Consider the following 18,026-nt stretch of genomic DNA (forward strand, 5'->3'; position numbering starts at 1 on the left):
ATGAAGCTAGTTATATCAAAGACGCTAAATCCTATTGTAATAACCTTGTAAAATTAGATGGAACTTTGCTCAAAACTGGTTTGCCCCAGTCCAGGAGAAACTTTGTATGTGACAATGAAGCTGCACAATTAGTAGATCAATTTATGGAACATTACTTTACAGTTTTTGATATTTGTAGAAAGGATCTAGTGGATTTATATGACGCAAATGCACTATTCTCATTAAGTTCATCCCTACACCAACAATGCTAACCGGTTCAAGTCCTTCCAAAGTATTTTCCTCTGCCAGTCGCAATATTTTACGCTTATCTGATATAACTAGAGGACAAGATCAATTGCACAAAGGAGCAGAAAACATAATCAAATTTCTGGATACGCTTCCTAAAACCCAGCATGACCCTTATACATTTAATAGATATCGTCCAACACGATGCATATAGCACAACTATCATGGTCACCGGGATGTTCAGGGTTTTCTCAAATAATCCTGATACATTTTATAACTTTTCTAGGACATTTCGAATAATTCACTGCGGTCACAATAAATTCAAAATTTTCAATGAACTATTAGCAATCACTAATTCTGTTACAAATTACCCCAAAGGTTTTACCAAAACAGTTCCTGCAAGGTTGTCTGAATACAACAAGTTATTTGGAGAACTAAATAGTGAAGAGAAAAAAGATATGTGCAAGATGCTGTCGAACATAACCGAAAAATCTGAATACGTTTGTGAGAAATATTTAATAAGTGCCTCTTGGGATATGAAAGCTGCTATAAATTTATTTATAAAGGATTTTACCAGTAGCCCTAGTTAAGGATAAATAAATAAAATGGATTAAGATTTTAAATGTTTTTGAGAAAATGAATTATTTTGTTATAATTGAGATAAATGATATTAGTTTTATATTAAATTTGCTTTTGATAAGTATTTTAGAATTAAGAATATTTGAAACGCTTTTATATATAAATATACAATGAAATGATATATGTAATTATATGAATAAATGAAATATATAATTATACTATGAGTTATTTAGAATATATATATATATATATTTATATATATATATATATATATATATATATATATAATATTTAGTTCTGATTTCTGAGCTTGAAGAAATTGCTCAAATCTCACTTTAAATAACAATTTATTTTATTAAGGGTTGTCCACCCCTAATATTTTTTTGAATTTCAGGACCAATTCTCTTTATTAACTTCCCGTAGGGTAAGTTATTGTAATCGCAAAAAATCGAAAATGAAAATTTTCGTATATCTTCACGTTTCAGAGGTTTCTGAACATTTTGGCATACCTCAGAAAAAATAGATGTGTGTGAGGAAACAATTTTTTTGTCGACGATTTCGAGCGCGCGGTCAACCGATTTGATTAGTTCAAAAAACATTCGATTCATATTGATAGGGAGATGTGCTGATTAGTTTTTGGCTAGGGCAGGTCCAGCCGTTTCAGAGATACTGAGCAAAGAGTGCAGAAAATAGAAATCGAGTTTTTGAGAGAACGGAGTATCCGATTTGAATTATCGAAACAATTTCGTAATGACGAGGAAAAGTAGTGATCAGATTTTGGCAGAGGCAGGTCCAGCCGTTTCGGAAATATAGGGCTGAATGTGCAAAAAATGGCAGTTTTTGAGAGAACTAAGCATCCGATTTGAATGATTCAAATACTTTCTCCTTGTGTTGACAAAGCACGATTGCTTTTGGAAAAAAAATTGTTTTATTTAAATTTTTGATTTCGAAATAACAGTTGAAGATTTAACTTAATTATCTGAATTTGTTTATGTAATTTACCTTAAGGAAAAATGTCACTTACACCTATAGTTAATTATTAACTTCCCATGGGGCATAAGTTATAATTTTTTTTATATATCTTTAAGTTTCAAAGGTTTCTGAATGTATGTGGTGTGCGTGTGTGTGTGTGCGGATACAAATTTTCGTGGACGATTTCGGGAACACGGTTTAACCGATTTGAATGATTCAAAAAATATTCGATCGCTGTTTATAAGGAGACGTGCTGATTACTTTTTGGCAAAGGCAGGTCTAGCCGTTCCGAAGATACGGGGCAAAAAGTGCCAAAAACGATAACTCGGTTTTTAAGAGAGAGGAGCGTTTGATTTTAATAATTCAAAAAACATTTTACTTATATTGACAAGGAGAAGAACTGATTGAATTTAAAGACGTGCTTGTCCGTTAGATGGCGGACGTGGCGCTTACGCGCTTCGATATTTCGTCTCTATGCAGTTAAGCAATACGATTGCTTTAAAAAAAAGTTCAAAATTTCCAACTAAAAAAACACATTATTTCCAAAAGTGTTTTTTCCAAAAAAGTATTTTTTTTTTCAAAAATTTAAAATTTCTCAAAGATCTAATTTTGTCAAAGTTTAAAACATATTTAATCTTTTTTTTTTTTAATTTTAATTTTTGGTACGGGAAGTGCTAGCAATTTGCCTTAAGGCACGATGCCACTTACATCTAGCATTATTCTTATTGGAACAGAACTTGAATCTTATTATATAAAAAACGAATGAGCTCTGGCAACACTTCTACACTACATAACCTATTACGTCAAAACGTCAAAGTTCTAATTTTGCTTCGTGCAAAATTTAATTATCCATATTTTTCAATCTGTAATGATTTTTCAGATCTAAACCTAAATATGAGCACCCACGCAAAAAAAGTCTGCAGCCTTTATAAAAGGGCTTTACGTAATTTGGAAAACTGGCGATGGCAGAGGTTAGAAGGAATATTAAATAAAAATAGACCTTGTGTTAACAATTTTGTTTCCAGGGATATCTTTCGTTATGAAGCTACACTTTTAAGACACAGATTTGATTTAAATAAGGATGAAAAGGACCCCAGAGTTGCCCAAAAACTTTTGGCAGAAGGCGAAGAAGAATTATTTCAGAACATGCACTACCAGCCAAGACAATGTAAGTAAACTAACAAAAATAGTAAACAAATTTTAAATTTTTATTATTGGTATAAATATACAAGGTGAACCAGAAGTCAATTTAAGATCCCAATCGAGTTGCAACCATAATGAAACAATAAATCTATTCAAACCGCTACCATTTTTCAGTTATTGTGGTCAATTTTTGTTTTTGTTTATTAAAACTTTGGAACTGTAACCTTAAATAATTTTTCTAGAACCACGATCACAAAAATAAAGATTTAATTTTCCCAAATTTACTAGAATTGAATATATTTGTTTACTATGAATATACAATTTTCAAAATTTGACCTCTTTAATAGGGCCTCCTTTAAAAAATATGTGCTTAAGTGCTTTGGCAAGTGTTATTAAGAGTTTGCATATTTAATCAGGGTTGTATAATGATAAAATTACTTATTAGTTTCTGTAAAAACTTAGTGAAAAAAATTAAAATCTAAAGTTACCTGATTTTTGCTAACCTTCTTTATTGAGTAACATTATTATTAATATTTGCTCGCTCATGTCCAATATTATCTCTTATCATTTTGCTTTCTCAGCTTTTTGACCAGCAATTTCTAGATTTTTTGTAAATTTCCATAATTTTCAAACTGGATTGCGTATTTATTTTTTTCTGATTCCTCTCATGATGGTTACAATCAATCCTGTCTGAGGTTGATGTTGAGTTCTGGGATACCCTGTATAAATATAATATTTTAAATCGAGTAATGTTAAAGGTAAAATTTTTATCAAAAACCAATATTTTTATTAAACATCATTAACATTCACATGTAGAATCATATAAATACGTTTTTACAAGCTTATAGTTTAAACAGTTGGTTGCTTATTTTATTATTATAATATTATTTCTCTAGTTGCCTCAAGCCCTGGCGGAGTAGCCTACGGGCGTGATGTTATTCCCCCAGACTGGGTTATGGATTACTGGCATCCATTGGAAAAAGCTCAATATCCCAAATATTTTGAAAAACGTGAACAAATGAAGAAGGAATACATTGAATTCTATGAAAAGCAGTATGGAAAACCAACCCCAGCCCCCAGTCATTGAAAGATTTTAATGCTTTTATATTAAGATCTATTGATGCTTTATGTATAAAAAATCTAGTGATTATAGGAAATGAAATAAATATAAATTAAATGAATGACGGTGTTGTGATTAAGAAATAAAAGGATAAAGAAAATTATTGACTCTAAAAATCAAAGATAAATCATCATTTTTATCAAAAGAATATGAATATATAAAACATCTTGTTGAAGTATTCTCTCTATAGGAATACCAAAACTTTCGTTAGCAAAGTTAAAAAAAAAGCTTAATTAAAAGACAGTGTTTATAATTTAAAATTATAAAAAAATTTAAGTGTCAAATCTGAAGGAACAAGGAACCTTTACATTATAATAATATCCATCCTTGTCCCTTCATCTTCGACACTTAAGATTTGTTTTCAAATATTTCTTTATATATTCACATGTTTAGTACTGTGTCAAGCATTGTAAGAGATAGTTGGCGTTTTTCATTTTTTAAAATATAATATAATTTAAATAAAATATTAAATAATGTGTTAGTATATAATATATATCTGGAATGCAATGACTCTCATATTTTTGAAGACCTAAATATATTAAGATATTTTAAGTGTCAGGCCTATGGACATGGAATGTAGAAATAAAATTTAAGCTCAAATTTTTTATGTGGAAGCATCACATCGAAGAATTTTAGGCAGAAATAAAAAAATATAAAAATTACAAAATTATTCATAAGGCAAATGATATTATTCGCCCATGTTGTTAACACCAAGTTTAAAAACCATCCAGATATATTTAAAAACATGCAGGGAAACCTATTCAAAGCCCGTATAAAATAACATACAACAACAAACAAATGGGATCAAAAATGTCTCATATTTTTAAAGCAACAGAATGTAAAAATAAGACTTATTATTCAAATTGTCATGTGGGAGAGCATCATGTCAAATAATAACAGGCAGAAATGAAACAAATTACAAAATATTACTCGTAAAACAAATAATATTATTTACCCATGTTATAAACACCAAGTAAAAACCATCAGATATAAATAAAAACATTTAGGAAAACCTTATTCAAAGCTCATAGAAAATAACATACATTTGGAATAAAAAATGTCTCATATTTTTAAAGACCTGAATATATTAAAGATATTTTAAAAGTCATGCCTCTTATGAACATAGAGCAACATCATGTAGAAATAAAACTTATAATTCAAATTGTCGTGTGGGTAAGTATTACATCAAATATAACAGGCAGAATAAAACAAATTACACTTGTAACTAATTGCAAATAATATTATTATATATGATATTATTTGCCCAACACAGAATAAAAGTCATCCGATCTTCTATTAATTATACAAAGACCAAGTTGAAGATGAAAACTGCAGAAGCAATAGAGACAAGCAGACAGAAATTATAATTATATATGTATAATAAAAATAAGGCTAATCAAAAAAAAAAAAGAAAGAAAGAAAGTTAAAAATAAATAATACAACTTAATACATACCTACAAACGCATTAGCCATTATTAAAAATTAATGTACATTCACAAGTTTGATTTCAAAATTTGTTTGAACAAGTTTGACAAGACATAACAGTATAACGAAAACATTTTTTTAATAACACTTAGCACTGACACTGACTTTAAATCAATTAAAAAATACATATTCAAGTTTATTGTTAAACCAATATGCTTTAAACAATGCAAATTCGCCATCGCAATCGTTTATTTTAATTTGAATTATTCTTGTAACTGATTTGACACCACTTTCTACCGCCATTTTGAAAAAGTATTGCCAGCCTACAAAACAAATCCAGAGGCAACCCGAAGTAATAAGTTTCTTATCGCATCTGGCAACATTCAGTAAACTTTCTATGCGTTGTGTCTGCAGTCAGTTGTTAGCTAAATATTGATTTCTGGATTTCGGCGTCCAAATTACAAAAAGTAATCAAAGTAAACCCATAACAAAGTGATCCAATTGTTTTTGACCTTTCCTCAATTTCACTTACTTTTTACCTTTTTCCAGAATGTCCGGCCACGACGATTTTGCAGAAGATAGGGTTCTGGATGATTTTGAAAACGATAGAAAAGTTAATCTTAATGATTATTCCCGGGACGACGATCAAAATGATAGTAAAAATGGATTTTCGGGTCACAAACCAGGTTAGTTAAATTAGCAGTTTCATGAAAACAATTTATACCAGCTTTCTTTTTAAACCAGGAGAATATATTGCCAAGTTACGTGGGCTGCCTTGGGGAGCCACTCAGAATGAAATTTTGAAGTTCTTTGATGATTGTGAGGTTGTAAATGAACGGGATGGCGTTCATATTATTATGTCCAAGGATAATAGACCATCCGGGGAAGCTTTTGTTGAATTTGCTTCTGCAAATGATTTAGAAAAGGCGCTGAAGAAGGACAGGTGCCATATGGGGAGCCGATATATAGAAGGTATTTTCACTGCTTCTAACTATTAAATATAATGAATAATTTATTATATATCACTAAAAGTGCAATTCTGAAATAAGTCTCCATTATAGAAGTATTGTCCATTTTTTTTTTAATTTTTTTTTCCAAGTTGTGATAACTTAGATAAATGAAGTACATCTACATTTACATCTCATTTTCATTTTTACATAACTATAAACAACTATTATTAATTTATCTTCAATCTCTTAAAAAGCAATTCTAATTTGTTTTGTATTGAACACATTAAAACCTATATTTATCCATCTGTATATTAAATTTTATTCAGATTTTAATGTTTTTATTATAAGTTATCAGTGTTTTATATCTCATAAATGTAGTATTTGTCACAAATTTTCTTTTTTACATATCTATAAACCACTTCTATCAATTTATTAATATTTTGTTACAGAATTATAAATTGATTATTAATACTGGATAGCTTTTCCATAAATCTCCTTTCTTTTAATTCACGATTGTGATTTGGAACGCTTGTATTAATATTTCCAGTTATTTTAGTTTGATAATTAAGTGTATTTAATTAAAATTCAATACTTTTTGATTCAACAATGACTTTATTAGACATCAATATTTTTTGTACACTTTTTTGTTGATGTATTAAAAGTCATGACACACTTAATCTAAATTCGAGCTCATTTGCTCCAGATATTTTGCAATGCTTTGAACATTTAAAAAAATATTCTCTTATTTATTATATCATATAAGTCTTTTCATAAATTATTTTCAAGTTATCATAGTTTTACATACTCATAAATGTAGTATTTGTTACATATTTTAATTTTTACATTTCTCTCAACCACTTTTATCAATTTATTATCAATGTCTTGACATAGAATTATAATTAGATTTAAAATATTTATCTTCTTATTTATTATTTACCTTTAAAGTCTTTTCATCAATTATTTTCAAGTTATCATAGTTTTATGTCTTATATATGAAGTATATCTTTAATTTTAACAATATATATTTATTTTATTATTCATATTAACTATTCTTATTAATTTTTCTTTAATATCTTGAAATTTGATCAACTGTAGTTAGCAATGTTTAAGAAAAATATATCATAAAACATTTTTTATATTAGCTTTAACATTTAAATAAACTACTTTTATTAATTCATCTATTTTCCAATATGGAACTTGAACTTAATGATTTTTTACTATTTATACTATATATACCTATACTATTTTTGTATATTATTCTAACAATCTAATTCTATTATATAATATATTGTTACAGTTTTCCGTTCCCGGCCATCACAATTTGAATATGCAATTCAAAGTCAATTCACTGAACGTGATGCGTGTGTAAAACTGAGAGGATTGCCATTCCACAGCACCAAAGACGATATTATAAACTTCTTCAAAGGTAATATTCAATTTAATATAATTTCTAATGTAATCAGTTAGTAAACACTTTGAAAAAAATATATATCTTTCCTTCTTAGCTTTTTTGACGTAAAGTAAAGGTATTGCATAAGAAATCAAATTAATAACTAGTTAATTAGGTGCAGAAAATTTTGTGTTACATGCCGATTTATGTGACATAAATTGTAATTTGAATGATTGAATATTGATTTGAATGCCGGTTAAAAAATTGAATCAATGAGCAAACAAACACAATTTTTAAAATTTAGTTGTATAATTGAATATTGTTAAACAAGGTTAGTTAAGATACTTGTCATTAGCATACTACATTAATGTAGTTATTTGTAATTTGTCGAGTGAAAAAGATCTACAAATATTTTTAAAATTATATTAAATATTTGTATCAAAATGTTGGTCACTTAGCAGTTAGTCATGTAATGATTGATTTAACATTGGCTTTAGTAACTAGTGATTACAAATGAAATCTAAATTGAAAACATGCGTTAAAATTAAGGGTCTAATTTAATCATTTTATTAGATAAGTCTCCTATCATGCTTATCCCTGTTGTTAGTATAAAAAGGGATCTTTACAAAAAGGTTTGGCCTTCAAGTAATATTTGTGGTTTATAATCCTATAGTGAATTTATTTTTTATGTGTTTTTGCATATTTCGTCTGCGTGTGGTACATTGGGTTTGTACTTGGGATTGTGGTGGCCTTTCATCGTGGGATGCACTGGGATATCTCTGGGCTCTTCACATGGGATTGCTGGAAATGGGTTTCTCTCCTTTTATACAAAAAAATGTGTGGTATTATATCGTAATAATTTAGATTTGAAGATAATACCAAATGGGATAACAATGGTGAAAGAAGGATCGGGGCGTGCGAGTGGGGAGGCTTTCGTTCAATTTGCAAGTATGGAAGACGCGGACGAAGCCTTAAAGAAACATCGTGAAAAGATTGAATACAGGTGGGAAGGGTTCACTTATGATTTGTGATAGTTTGAAATAGGTGATTGTTCTATAAGAGCTCAAACTATGTTGGACAATTCTCAAGAATTGAAATTGATATATATTTGTTATTTTGTTCAGTAGATCAACGGTAATTCGTTTATTCTAATTATTGCTAATCTAATTCTTATTTGTGTGATTGTTTACTTTTGGAAGATGGTGCATGAGAAAGCATTATATATATAAAAGCATACATTTCAGTTTCGGGTAGCGATATGTGCATAAATATTTGATTTGTGTGATGTTCCAGATTTGTTAATTAATAGTAATCATACATTATTAGTATAGAAGACTTAAGCCTAAATTTGTACCATATCTAAATGCATAGAGGTAGTAGAACTTACATTTATTGGCATATAAAATATTCGTCACTTTGCCGCGGGTCTACTGTATTTTTAATCGTTAAATATGCATCAAGGTTACGAAGAATATATTTGTATTTGTTAATTTACAAATCCCGTGTTCAAAAATTACTCAAATCTTTTATATATATATATATATATAATAAGTCTGTTTTTACACGGTCTTTTTGTACACGGTTTTGATGTAACACGGTTTGAAAATTGAATATTTTTAATTTTTTTACACGATTTTATTCCATTTAGCACGATTTGAAATTTTATGTACTTAAATTTTTTTGTCAAATTTAATTTTTGCGAAGTATGTTCATATCACAAAAAAGTATTTATGAAAGAAAAAAGTCTGAAACCATCGATAGTATCGATAGTTTGCGAACACTAACTTAAAGATTTAAGTGAATTCCCCTTTAGCGCGTACAAATAATTTTTACTGGTCAAAGCAAATGTGAATAGCACTAATTTAGGGGAATTCCCTTTATGTGCACAAAATAAAATTTACTGGCTAGAATGCGAATAACTGATGACGACAGCAATTAAATTTATGTTGTTGTATTTATGATTATCATTTATTCTATTTTATTTTATTTTTTACCTTAAAAATTGAATAACCTATTCTTTTCGTTCACAACATAGTTTTTTAGTTCCTGAACTTGCCATACATTTAATTTATATTACTTTTAAGATTAGAGTGCATATCCTTTTTATCATTAATTACTATGCTTGTGAAAATAAGCATTATATATTTGATTTAATAAAATAAACATGAATTCTTGATCTTAAAAATTCTTGTTTTTCACTAATTTTAATAGGTTTTAGAGATTAGGAACAAATCACCCATTTTTGTATAAGATCAATGTCTTTTTTACACGTTTTTTTTTTACACGGCTTCTTCTGGAACCAATCTACCGTGTAAAAACAGACTTAGGTGTATATATATTTGAAGTATTTTGCAGCCCAATCCTGGAATTAAAAAAAGATTAAAATAGAAAATTTTTTTATTCTATAAAACGTTTGCACACTTAATGTGTGTCATCATTCACTAATCTAAAAAAAACATTGCATAAATAACAATAATTGATATTAAATATAAAAAGGAGAAAATTATATACACACCAAACCAAGAAAAACACGAAACAAATTATATAAAATTTATTAAACACTAAACTTGTGCAAAAGAACATTATAACTAACTTTCAACACGTCCAATCCAGCCATCTTATATATTGAAAATTGGGACCTTAGAAAGATAGTTGGATCGTTACTCATATCTCTTAATACTTCTTGTGTCAACAAACGGAATTCCTCCCATCTTTTACATGACAATTACAAAGTCATTATAAATTTCATGAAAAGTAATTCTTAAAATTGAAAAGTAACTGTTTTCCAATCATCTCAATTGCATGGTAAATAAAATAGATGTATTATTCAAACAATGATTTTGATTAAATTATATTTCCAAAAATAATTTGTGATTAAATTTATGTCTCAAATCCTTCAGATGTTAAATTACAAAATTAAAAATAATTTTTTTTAATAACTTTGTTGCATGTTCTTTATATTTTTTAGGTACATTGAAGTGTTCCGAAGCAGCTTAGATGATATCAGGCATTATCAGGATAAAATGAATTACGGATCTAGTAACCGATCAGGTGCTTCCAGTAGGCCTGGACCATATGATAGAAATTCTAGGAGCAGATATCAAAGCGGCGGCAGCCGAGGTGGAAATAATAATATGAGATATCAAAATAATGGTAAATTCATATAAATAATTTATATTACTTAATTTTAAACATTTTTAATTTCTCATTAATTTAGTTGAATCCAGACCATAGTTTTTCTTTTAATGCTGATGAAAAAGTTTTTTTTTACCAAAAAATCTTATTTGCTAATGTAAAATTTATTTATCAAAGATAACTATAACTACAAAAATTCTTTTGGTAGTAATATTTTTAAATGTAATTTTAAATGTAGTTTAATGTATTTCTTTATGCAATAATTATTTTTTTTCGATCCTATGATTTCAACAGATTTATTTTTTAGTTTTAAGATAGACTTGGACGTTTCTCTGTAACTTTTTGTTGATACATTTTTTTAAAGTTTTGATTTAAACGATCATTCTGCAATAATGTGGGAGGCCTATGAATAGTGGTTTAATTGCCAAAGTTTATTAAATTTTGAAATAAAGATCGTGCCCTTAGGACTAGCACCGCGTATATATACATTATGTGTTTTGTATTGATCATTGTTGATGTCTGCACTAAATTAAAATAGCATTTTAGTAAATGAATTAGAATTACTTGTATTAAATAAATTAATTTTTTTTCGTACAATTGCAGATCTGTGTTCTTTTTTTAAAGATACTAGTTGGAAATCACGGTAGGTAGTTTTTAACTATGGAAATTAGCCAAATCGAAATTATGGATCAAATTTAACTACTAATTTAACTAAATCAGCAGGTCCAGCCGTTATGGACTCTCAATAAAAATAAGTTAAACAAATGGCATTTTGCAGCTCAAAATGTTTACTGGACGTATGCACATCAACTTATCAGATATTTTACAGAGATTTTCAAAATTTTTACACATTTTGTGTAATTTTTTTTTTGGTTCCATAACATCGTTTGTAACTTAGGCAGCAACGTGGCGCTTACGCGCCTCGATGTTTCATCTCTATGAAGCTAAAGCAGTGCAATTGCTTTGAATGAAGTGATGTTCAAAATTTCCAAAATATTTCTAAGTAAAAAAACATTTTTTTTAAGTTTTTTTTCCAAAGAAGTCAAGTTTTTTCAAAATTGTGAGATTTGTGAAAAATCTATTTTTTTTTAGTTCAAATAAAAATTAATCTTTCTTAGTTAAAATAAAAATCGATCTTTTTTAAAAAAAATAATTTTTATTACGGGAAGTTCTAGCAATTTTCTTTAAGGAACGACGCCATAAACCACTAGTTAACTTCTCGTAGGGTAAGTTATTGTAATGGGCCGAAAATCGGAATTGAAAATTTTTACATTTCTCGACGTTTTGAAGGTTTCTGAACATTTTGGCATACTTCAGAAAAAATGGATGTGTGTGTGTGTGTGTATGTATGTATGTATGTATGTATGGATACAAATTTTCGCCCACGTTTTCGGGCGTACGGATCAATCGATTTGAATGGTTTAAAAAACATTCGATCCTATTGATAAGGAGATGTGCTGATTAGTTTTTGGCAAAGGCAGGTCCAGCAGTTACGGAGATAAGGAGCAAAGAGTGCAGAAAATAGAAATCGAGTTTTTGAGAGAACGGAGCATCCGATTTGAATGATCTAAAAAACATTCAATTAGTAATGATTGGGAGAAGGGGTTATTAGTTTTTCGCAAAGGCAGGCCCAGGCATTTCGGAGATAGAGCTAAATGTACAAAAAATGGCAGTTTTTGAGAGAACTAAGCGTCCGATTCAATTGATTCAAAGAACTTTCTGCTTGTCTTAAAATAATTGATTTTGGAAAAAAAAATTTAGTTCAGTTTTTTTTTTTTTTTTTTTTAATTTTTTGTATATCGAAAATAATTCAGATTTTATTTTTAATTCTGACTATAGTTTTAATATACTTTAAACAAATAATTTCAACTCTGCAATTCAGTTTATATAATTCTTATAAATATTAGACAATGTTACAATATTTACAATAATCTATTTGAAAACATTCAATATTCCTCGAACATTTCGTTACGGTACGGGAAGTTCCAGCAATTTGCCTTAAGGCACGATGCCACCCACCCCACTAGTTTTATTTTATTTTAAAATCATTATTCAATTTTTTAGGTATGGGCGATTGGGGTAGCAACAACATGAGAATGAGCAACATGGGAAGTGGCGTAGGCCCGTTAATGCCCAGGTTGAACTCTGGAAATCTGGGTGGTGGAAACATGGGTAGGTTTAATGACTATCCACCGGCTGATAGGTTTATGAACGAATCAAATATGGGAAGAATGAGGGGAGGTGATAATATGGGCATGGGTTTGTAGTCTTATTAGTTTCTTCATTTATTTACTAATTATTTATTATTATACAATTATTGGACGGTCTAATCAGCAAATATTGGTTGTGATATCCAAATCTTGATTTAAAACTGATTATATCAATTATTTTTAGGTATGAGAAGTTCCCAAAACAACAGCAGGTACATGGGCCGTGGAAATGATGATTGGATGGACAATGGTAGAGGGAACAGTAGAGGATCATTCAACAATGGCTCTGGTGATTTCAGATCACGGGAGAACTTTATTCACATGAGAGGATTACCGTTCAAAGCCAGGACTTGTGATATAATTGATTTCTTCAGGCCAATTGTTCCTATTGACGTTAGAATTAATTTTGAACCTAATGGTCGTGCCACCGGCACTGCTGATGTGGAATTTGAGTGTCATGATGATGCATTAGATGTAAGTAGAGATGGATTTTATGTAGTAATTATATTTACTACATAAAATTATGTGTATTTGTATTTTTATAATGTTGTGAATGTTTTTTAGGCTATGACTAGAGATAGGCAGAATATGGATAATAGGTACATAGAATTATTCTTAGGATCAGGCCCTGGTAAAGGGCGAGGAGACTATTAGTGTGCTGATGACAAATGTCTAGTGATGATAGGCATTTTAAATGATATTTTGTATTTTTAGAGTATGACTAAATTTAAGAAGAAATTAACTTATGGTTTTCATAGAATTTATATTATTTTTCCACAATTCATATATGCATTCATTATTTTGTTCTTACTAAATGTATTTAAATACATAATAAAATGTGAATGATTATTTTTCACCAATCAGTTCTTGTTGTTTACTATCAAGTAGTTTTTGAGCCTCTTCTAGATACGAATCTGCAATTGAGGTTATTTGCAATTGTACATCGTGTACTAAGTCTTCAGATAATCCAGTCTGCTTTTTAACTTTCTTTATTGCATTGTTTTGATTATCTTTGATACTATCACGACATTTTATAAATAATGTCTTTGCATTCTTGGACAGCAGCTCACGGTGCTCTTTGGTCACCCTAAAAAGTAAAATAGATATTAAAACAAATTATTATATTTGCATGTATATTACAATTCTTACTTTGGTACTGGTATAAACAAAGTAGTACCATCCTGTTGAGGATTCAAATTCATCCCAGATTTACTCAAGGCTTTAAGAACCTCAGGTATGACCTGAGGAAACGAATTCATATTTACAACCACGGTCTTTGGGTTCTTTCGGACAATTTGAGCCAGTTCTTGAAGCTCGTACTCCTTGCCTTCAAATTTGACTGGCAGTGCATCGATAGCTCCGGTTGTTGATCTCAGTGACAAATTCTTTACGAATTCATCTTTCAAATGGTCAACACATTTAGTCATTTGTTTTTTTAAATTATCTACATCTAAGACTTCAGATAATTGTTCTTCGTTTATTGCAACCTTTTGTTTTTTCTTTGACTTATCTTTTTTTATATCTTTGCCTTTTGCATAATGTCTTGCTGATTGGATATATTGGAGATTTTTTGAAATAATATTGTTACTTAAAATTGGAGCACTAAGTTGACGATGGTGCACAAGCAATCGTCTCGATAATATTCGTAACATTTTTTAAATTTATATATTTTTTATAACAGCATAAGTAAAAATATTTATTTATTCAAACAGACCATTCTATGTACATGTGTTAATTTATTAATATTTAATTTTCGTCTTCAAATGCACATGTTATCACATAATAGAAAAATTTATGTACTGTCAACAATATTTTAGGTTATCCCAAATGACAGGTCGAAGAGATAGAAGGAGAGCTGATGGAGTACTTATTCTTAGTCTCAAATTTTACTTAAATATATTTTGAGTTATATTGATTTTTTTCTTTTGCTACAAAGATTTACAAATAATAATTACAAATAAATAATATATTTAATATATGATTATTTATTAGTTGAATTTTACTCATATTTTGGATTATCATATTGATTTTTTTCTTTTGCTCCAGAGTTTTACAAATAACTACAGATGAATAATGTATTCATTATATGATTTTGCAGAATTTTTCTTGCATACTTTTATGTTATGTATACATTTTTATATCTATTTCATCATCACAAAATCATAATTATAATTATATCCATTTCATCACCAAATCAATATAATTATAATGATTTTGTGATGATGAAATGGATATAAAAGTTATACATAACATAAAAGTTATGTTATGTATAATAACATAATTTGTTAATAATACAAAAAATCTTGAAAATTATATAATATTTATTATTACTATTCATTTGTAATTTTTATTTGTAAAACTTTATACATTTGTAATTATTATTTGTAACTATAGTTAACTTTTTTGCTAAATAATTTTCTAATTGGTAATTTATGCACAATTTGCTCAAATTCTTTGGTATTTTATGGCCAATTCACTAATTTTATATTTTCTCGACATTCTAAATTGTTTGATACAACAATTACAAAAGGTATTTATGCATTATGTATGTGTGTATGTGCATGTATACCAAAATTTGACCATTTATCAAAGTTTCATCAAACTCTTCTGTACCGATGTTGAAAATGCAAATGAGATACTTTAATCTTTAATAATTATTGGCAAAAATCTTGAACAGATTTTGTAAATTCAAAAACTGTGATTTTGTTAAAGTTCGGTCGAGCCCTTTCTTTGTTAATAATTGTTGAATTTTTGACGTTTTTAACGAAGCGTAAAAGTTAAGTTTTTCGTCTAAAGTTTACACTCCAAAGGAACATCCTAAAATATATAGGCCTACAAAAAGTGGTTTAATTCAAAATAAGAACTAGTGGTGCGTATGGCATCATGCCGTAAGGCAAATTGCTGGAACTTTCCGTACCATAATCAGGTATTCGAGAATAAAATTTAATTAAAAAAAATATTTTTGAAAAATCAAAAAAACACTTAAAAAATATTTATCTCGAAAAGCAATTGTTTCGTCAACACAAGCATAAAGTTTTTGAATCATTCAAGTCGGATACATAGTTCTCTCAAAAACTGCTATTTTTTGCATATTCAGCTCTGTAACTCCAAAACGGCTTGACCTGCTTTTGCAAAAATCTAATCACCACTTCTTTCCATCATTACAAATTGAATGTTTTTTGGATCATTCAAATCGGACGCTTCGTTCTCTCAAAAACTTGATTTATATTTTCTGCACTCTTTGCTCCGTACCACCGAAACGGCTAGACCTGTCTTTGCCAAAAACTAATTAGCACATCTCCCTATCAATAGAAATTGAATGTTTTTTTGCATCATTTATTTAAATCGGTTGATCCGTGCGCCCGAAACGTGGACGAAAAATTGCGGACATACAAAATACACTATTACACCCATTTTTTCTAAGGTATGCCAAAATGTTCAGAAACCTTCAAAACGTGAAGATATGCAAAAATTTTCATTTTCGATAAATAAAGTTAAAAAAGTAGATATAAAAAAAAATTAACGCAGTAAGAAATCTTAATATTGTAAAATTTTGGATATATTGTATAGCTAATAAAATATTTAACAACATTCTTGATTCACTTAATAGTTGTATTATTTATTAAACTAATTGGTTATATAAAAAATAATTTGTATATAAAATATTACATAATATATATAGTCAGTGTAAAATGTAATAAATATATAATCAGTATAATAAATAATATTTATAAAAAAATATACAACAAAAATAATAAATTGTATAAAAAAAAGGTATAATAAATTGAGTAAACTTTCGACCAGCCGTCACACGAACGCCATTTGTAAATACAATATAACCTGCTTGCACAAGTCAAAGTTCATTTTCTGTTTATGGCTAAAAATAACCATCGTTTAAGAGTTTAGACTTTAGTCTGCTCTGAGAACTTCAATTTTTTTGTTGTTAATCATTTAATTAATTGTTATACAGTGTTATATAGATTTATTAATCATTATGTCTGCCGGGATACTTTCTAAAGCCAGGCAATTCGTCTCAATTTCTAGTTCCAAAAGTTAGTATACTTTCTCTTATATATCTGTATATATATATATATATATATATATATATATATATATTTATTTATAATTTGTTCATTTACATTCATTACTCTTGTTGTAGTGTATCTTGATTAATCACAAATAATAGTACAAGTACAATAATATAAACATCACCATCATAAGTGCATATAATATAATTTATTATTAATATAGTAATGCAAGAAAGCAAAAAAATACGAAAAATTACCAGGTAACTTAAATAAATATTTAAAAGGATTAAGTAAGGAATCTCCTACTCGATTGAAAAAAAATGGTCCTGCCGTCTTAAATGAAATGGTCTTTAAATAGATTTACACCCAGCATATTGTCTTAAAAATTATATTATTTTGATCATCCATAAATCCAATATAGCCAATTATGTATATTATAGGAAAAATCTTTAAAGAATATTTATTCATCCATACAAAATGTATAATTTCATATCATCTGTGGATATGAACCGAAGCATATAAAGCATTAATAATAATAAATATAATGTACATATGTTAAATTCGGACTCTGACTTTGTATCAAATTTATCTAATAGTCTGTGTTATCGAAGGAAAATTATTTAAACATATTAGACATTTACCTTAAATAATTAGCCGATAATTACTTGCAGTTTTAGTGTTATGGTGGAGCCAATTATGTATATTACATAAAAAATCTTTATCCATCCATACAAAATGTATAATTTTATATCATGATCTGAGGATATGAACTGAAGCATGAAAAACATTAATAATAATAATAAATATTCAATATATAATCAAATATTCAATATAAATATAAATATAAAT

General features: G+C 28.2%; 4 protein-coding genes across 9 annotated transcripts in view; 3 read left to right on the top strand and 1 right to left on the bottom strand.

Moving 5' to 3' along the window:
* The window catches only part of LOC113389071 (calpain-A-like), a 609,920-nt gene that overhangs the window by 345,746 nt on the left and 246,148 nt on the right, over positions 1-18,026 (top strand). The window lies entirely within an intron of this gene.
* LOC113389249 (NADH dehydrogenase [ubiquinone] 1 beta subcomplex subunit 9-like) lies at positions 2,539-4,006 on the top strand. Its single transcript, XM_026626303.1, has 3 exons — positions 2,539-2,747; positions 2,802-2,944; positions 3,816-4,006. Exons 1-3 carry the CDS (start codon positions 2,539-2,541, stop codon positions 4,004-4,006), a joined length of 543 nt encoding a protein of 180 aa, XP_026482088.1.
* Positions 5,794-13,912, top strand: LOC113389077 (heterogeneous nuclear ribonucleoprotein F-like). Of its 3 annotated transcripts, none has more exons than XM_026626136.1 (9): positions 5,794-5,931; positions 6,014-6,150; positions 6,209-6,436; positions 7,712-7,840; positions 8,669-8,807; positions 10,773-10,957; positions 13,004-13,111; positions 13,334-13,623; positions 13,714-13,912. In XM_026626136.1, exons 2-9 carry the CDS (start codon positions 6,015-6,017, stop codon positions 13,801-13,803), a joined length of 1,305 nt encoding a protein of 434 aa, XP_026481921.1. In that variant the 5' UTR covers positions 5,794-5,931; position 6,014; the 3' UTR covers positions 13,804-13,912. The 3 variants fall into 3 exon arrangements, with proteins under 3 accessions (XP_026481921.1, XP_026481918.1, XP_026481920.1); XM_026626133.1 differs by having other exon boundaries at positions 13,004-13,198; positions 13,714-13,911; XM_026626135.1 differs by having other exon boundaries at positions 5,899-5,940; positions 13,004-13,198; positions 13,714-13,911.
* Positions 13,861-14,922, bottom strand: LOC113389080 (ribosome-recycling factor, mitochondrial-like). Its single transcript, XM_026626139.1, has 2 exons — positions 14,299-14,922; positions 13,861-14,236 (listed from the first exon to the last, which is right to left on the bottom strand). Exons 1-2 carry the CDS (start codon positions 14,799-14,801, stop codon positions 13,996-13,998), a joined length of 744 nt encoding a protein of 247 aa, XP_026481924.1. The 5' UTR covers positions 14,802-14,922; the 3' UTR covers positions 13,861-13,995.

This window comes from Ctenocephalides felis, unplaced genomic scaffold (genome assembly GCF_003426905.1).
Source record: "Ctenocephalides felis isolate EL2017-DRISC unplaced genomic scaffold, ASM342690v1 CF-g0.4_SCAFFOLD_03573, whole genome shotgun sequence".
NCBI lineage: Eukaryota > Metazoa > Arthropoda > Insecta > Siphonaptera > Pulicidae > Ctenocephalides > Ctenocephalides felis.

What these genes read in the sequence shown, in the direction of transcription:
- LOC113389249 (XM_026626303.1), top strand. Translation starts at nt 2,539, where the DNA reads ATGAGCTCTGGCAACACTTCTACACTACATAACCTATTACGTCAAAAC. An exon ending in GAAAACTGGCGATGGCAGAG is followed by an intron (nt 2,748 to 2,801) that starts GTTAGAAGGAAT and finishes TTTTGTTTCCAG; the next exon opens with GGATATCTTTCGTTATGAAG. An exon ending in GCACTACCAGCCAAGACAAT is followed by an intron (nt 2,945 to 3,815) that starts GTAAGTAAACTA and finishes TTATTTCTCTAG; the next exon opens with TTGCCTCAAGCCCTGGCGGA.
- LOC113389077 (XM_026626133.1), top strand. Translation starts at nt 6,015, where the DNA reads ATGTCCGGCCACGACGATTTTGCAGAAGATAGGGTTCTGGATGATTTT. An exon ending in TATTATAAACTTCTTCAAAG is followed by an intron (nt 7,841 to 8,668) that starts GTAATATTCAAT and finishes GTAATAATTTAG; the next exon opens with ATTTGAAGATAATACCAAAT. An exon ending in TATGAGATATCAAAATAATG is followed by an intron (nt 10,958 to 13,003) that starts GTAAATTCATAT and finishes TCAATTTTTTAG; the next exon opens with GTATGGGCGATTGGGGTAGC.
- LOC113389080 (XM_026626139.1), bottom strand. Translation starts at nt 14,801, where the DNA reads ATGTTACGAATATTATCGAGACGATTGCTTGTGCACCATCGTCAACTT. An exon ending in TTGTTTATACCAGTACCAAA is followed by an intron (nt 14,237 to 14,298) that starts GTAAGAATTGTA and finishes TTTACTTTTTAG; the next exon opens with GGTGACCAAAGAGCACCGTG.